Source organism: Bison bison, unplaced genomic scaffold (assembly GCF_000754665.1).
Source record: "Bison bison bison isolate TAMUID 2011002044 unplaced genomic scaffold, Bison_UMD1.0 scf7180017864286, whole genome shotgun sequence".
Taxonomy (NCBI): Eukaryota; Metazoa; Chordata; class Mammalia; order Artiodactyla; family Bovidae; genus Bison; species Bison bison.
In genome coordinates, this window is record NW_011494858.1 from 773,060 (window position 1) to 776,933 (window position 3,874).

The 3,874-nt window shown below is 58.4% G+C and overlaps 1 protein-coding gene across 1 annotated transcript in view; it reads left to right on the forward strand.

Moving 5' to 3' along the window:
* Window positions 1-3,874, forward strand: part of CELF4 (CUGBP, Elav-like family member 4) — a 313,421-nt gene that overhangs the window by 238,437 nt on the left and 71,110 nt on the right. Inside the window, exon 5 of the mRNA XM_010849742.1 lies at window positions 46-124. Coding sequence (XP_010848044.1) covers window positions 46-124 — 79 coding nt within the window. The remainder of the gene's footprint in view (window positions 1-45; window positions 125-3,874) is intronic.

Sequence of the window (3,874 nt, forward strand, 5' to 3'; positions counted from 1 at the left end):
GCCGGCGCGCCTGCTCTAATGCTGCCCTCCTGTGCTCTGTTACAGATGAACCGGCCGATCCAGGTGAAACCGGCGGACAGCGAGAGCCGAGGAGGTAGTAGCTGCCTGCGCCAGCCCCCTTCACGTGAGGGCCCACTTGTCTCTGCCCCTCCCTTCTCTCCGGCCCGTCTTCTCCCCTCCCGCCTCCCGCTTCACCCGAGGGCCCGCTTGTCTCAGCCCTTCCTTTCCCTCCATTCCCCCCCCTACTCCCACCACGGGAGGGGGTTGCCGCGACTCCCTGCCGCCGCCTCCAGCCCCCTGAGGACCTCGTGACTGGGGCTTGGGACGGGGCTTTGGAGCCCTGGGTGGCTGGTGTGGGGACCAACTGAAGAGGAGGAGAGTGGATTGGGGTCTGCATTTTGCTGGGGTTCCTTCCTCTCTGTGAGTCAATGGGCAGGATGTCCTGGGCGCTCCACTGCCCCCTTTAAGACACCAAGAAGGGCAGGCCCGCCTCCTTGTCAGGAAGGAAAACCCCACTGTGATGGGACTGGACTGGCCAAAAGGGCTTCAGGATGGAAGGGAGGATATGTGCTTCAATCCTTCCCTGGCCGTCCCAGGTGACGCCAGCGGTAAAGAGCCCACCAGCCAGTGCGGAGATGGAAGAGACGCAGGTTCGATCCCTGGGTGGGGAAGACCCCCTGGAGGAGGGCACGGCAACCCACTCCGGTATTCTTGCCTGGAGAATCCCATGGACAGAGGAGCCTGGCGGGCTACAGTCCATAGGATCGCAAAGAGTTGGACACGACTGAAGTGACTTAGCACACACCTGTGGTGGGAAACTCAGGCCAGAATGGGCAAGTCTGAGGAGGGCTGCCCCTGGGGGTGTGAGGCCGCTCTGGCCAAGATGCTGGACCTAGATACAGGCAGACAGGCTGATGTCTGGAAGGAGCCAGAGCAGAAGGACACACACAGCTTCACCCACAGACGCAGGCCCCCGCTCCCCAAGGGGAGGCTCTGTCCTCTCTTACTAGCGTGGCCTCAGCCCCACTGTACACAGGCCAGACCAGGCCAGGCTCCAGCTTCCTCTGTCAAGCACCCACCATCCCAGGTTCTGACCAGGCACCGTGACCACTCCATGCCCACCCAGCGCCCTCTGCCCCTGGGCCCTCCCTGACTGGGCCTGGACAGTCACTCTCAGCTCAGCTCAGCTGGGCACTGAGGAACTTCTCTCTCCCTCCCCCTCCCTCCCCCCAAATTTTCCAGGAAATTAAGAGCCCGTCGTCAAATAGACAAAAGCTACTTGCAAAATTCAGAGTCGAGCTCCTTGTCCTGTAGTGTGGCCACAGGTCGCCTGCCCACCCTGGGGGGATGTCTAGGGTCCCTCCAGCATAGGTCGCTGCCCTCAGGGGGCCCAGCAGGGCTCCTACCTGGTTATAAGGCTTCTGTGGCCCTCCGGACCCAGGCCTCGAAGCACGCCCAACAAGCCCAACTGGTGTCCTGGTGCTACCCAAAGAAGCCCCATGGCCCATGGCACAGGCCCGCGTCCCTGTGGCCCCCTGAGAGTGTCCCATCCTGGGGACCCCTATCATGGAGGTGGAGACAGGTCAGTTGGAGAGCAGAAATGGTTCAGATGTGAAGGGTTTGTGCTGTAGAGACTACCTGATTCACACTGCTGGCTCCTGCCCCCTCCTGGCAGCCCAGTTACTCGCCTTTCTCTGCACACAGAGGCTCCTCAAACAGCCAGGGCCAGGCCTCTGGCAATGCCCCCGCCATGCGGCGGGGCCTCATGGAGGCAGCAGAGACCCCGGCCCTTTGGGGGAGAGCCATCAAGTAAGGGAGGGAGCTCGGATGGCAGGCGGCACCCACATGCCCAGAGGAGGGGTCCCCAAGGTGGGGGCAGCCAGAGGCCTCAGAGGAGGTGGCACCTGAGCTGATTGAAGGAAGGGACATTCCACATCTAGGGAGGTGGAGTGGCCGGAATAAGGCCCAGTGCGGGGAGGACCTTCCAGCACACCACCAGCTCAGAGTCCCGCCGGTTAACACCAGGCTCACAGCCAGGTGTCGCGAGGCCTGCCTTGCTGAGCTCCAACACAAACCATTTCTCCCTCACTTGCCTTGGAGGCAGCCACCTTCCAACTCCAAGTTGCTAACCTCATCTCCTTTCTCCCATATATCTCCCGCGTTGACACTTGCCCCAAACCAGATTAATCAGCTTTTTTATCCTTCCTGCGGTAGCAAGGGGGTGGGGGTGGGCAGGGGAAAGAGAGCCAAACCTAAACATCTATCTATTAATTGCATATTCAATATTAGACAGTTAGATGATCCTGAGTCAGCATCATCACCAAGCTCTTTGGAAAAAAAGAAAGTTTAAAATAATTTAATATCCATTAAATACTTCTTCTGTGGAGGGAGGGGAATGGGGGAGAGGTGGGTATTAACAAAGATGAAAGAAATGGGAACAGGAGACGGGAGATGGAGGCAGGGGTAGGAGGGGGAGGGGAGGAGAAATCCAACAGGAAAGGAAGAGCCCAGAAAGGAGAAGGGGAAGGGGCAGAAGGCGGAGGGAGGCCTGGGGAAAAGCAGGAAGGAGGGAAGAAGGCCGGGAGCCGGGGAGACTTGGGGGCATAGGTGTGGGGGCGAGAGGAAGGGGTCCTGCAGGGAGAGGCAGGTTTATCCCCACCCTGGCTCTCTGCATCCCGGGTTACACAGGCTAGGTGCTTGGCCGGGGCTCCCCAGGAAGAGTACAGGATGGTGGTTCTTGTTCTGGTCCTGGGTTCTAGCCCCATCTTTGTGCAAAATGAGCTCTGGCCTGGACACCGCTTCTCTGGGCCTCCACGTCTTCACCCAAGGATGAGAGAGCTCACTTCCCAGGGAAGCTGGTGTTTACAGAGCACCCACTGAGGGCTGGCATTTATTTTATTTTATTTATTTTTCTTTTGGAGGCACCTTGCAGCTTGTGGAATCTTAGTTCCCTGGCCAGGGATTGAACCCAGACCCTTGGCAGTGAGAGCAGACAGTCTTAACCACTGGACTGCCAGGGAATTCCCAAAGGCTGGGATTTTAAACGCACACATTTAACCCATACAACAACTTTGGGAGGTGGAAGTTTGGCCCCGCTTAAAGGTACAAACGAAGGCCCAGAGAGGCCACGTAACTTGTTTCAGATTACATAGCTATGTGGTGGCCGAGCCAAAATTCAAAGCCCTGCCTGTAAGTCACCAGAACCCAGATGCTCTGCATTCCTCAGACTCCTAGGATAATCTTTCGGACTCCGGGGACAATGGGAAGGTGCCACGGGCATTTGTCTTACCTCTGGGCTCATTCTCAAAGTAAATAAGGGGCAAGGAGCAGGGTCCCAGGTGAGGGAGGCAGGTCCCGGTTGGACAAGGAGCTCCCGGACGTACCCATAAGAGGCGAGCGACCAGGACTGCAGGGGTCAGAGAAAAGAGAGCTCATTGAGGAGCAAGCAGGGAGGGCTTCCCAGAGGTGAAAACTGGACCAAGAGGTGTAGACGTGGCAGGAGACAGGGAGGGCACGAAGTGAAAATGGAGCCCCGAGCTCAGGGCCAGGGGGGTGCACGTGTCTCGGTCAGAAACAGGAGCCACTAACGCCGTGTGGGGACCAGGCAGAGAGAGGGCATCAGAGCTCTAATATCCCTGGGCAGGAGAGGAGACAGCCCCAATACCAAGAGCCAGGGTTCCAGCTGTGAAAGAAAACCAAGGGAGGAGCCAACCCGACTGCAAGGAAGATCCTGTTAACCCCACAGAGCTTCCTGGAGCAAATTGTATTCAGCTCAGATTCACCCCCAGCCCCACAGAAGCAAGCCCGTTCATTCACCAGCGTAGTGAGGCAGGTTGGGAACAGCGAAACACCAGGTGGGCCCCCCGCCCCCACC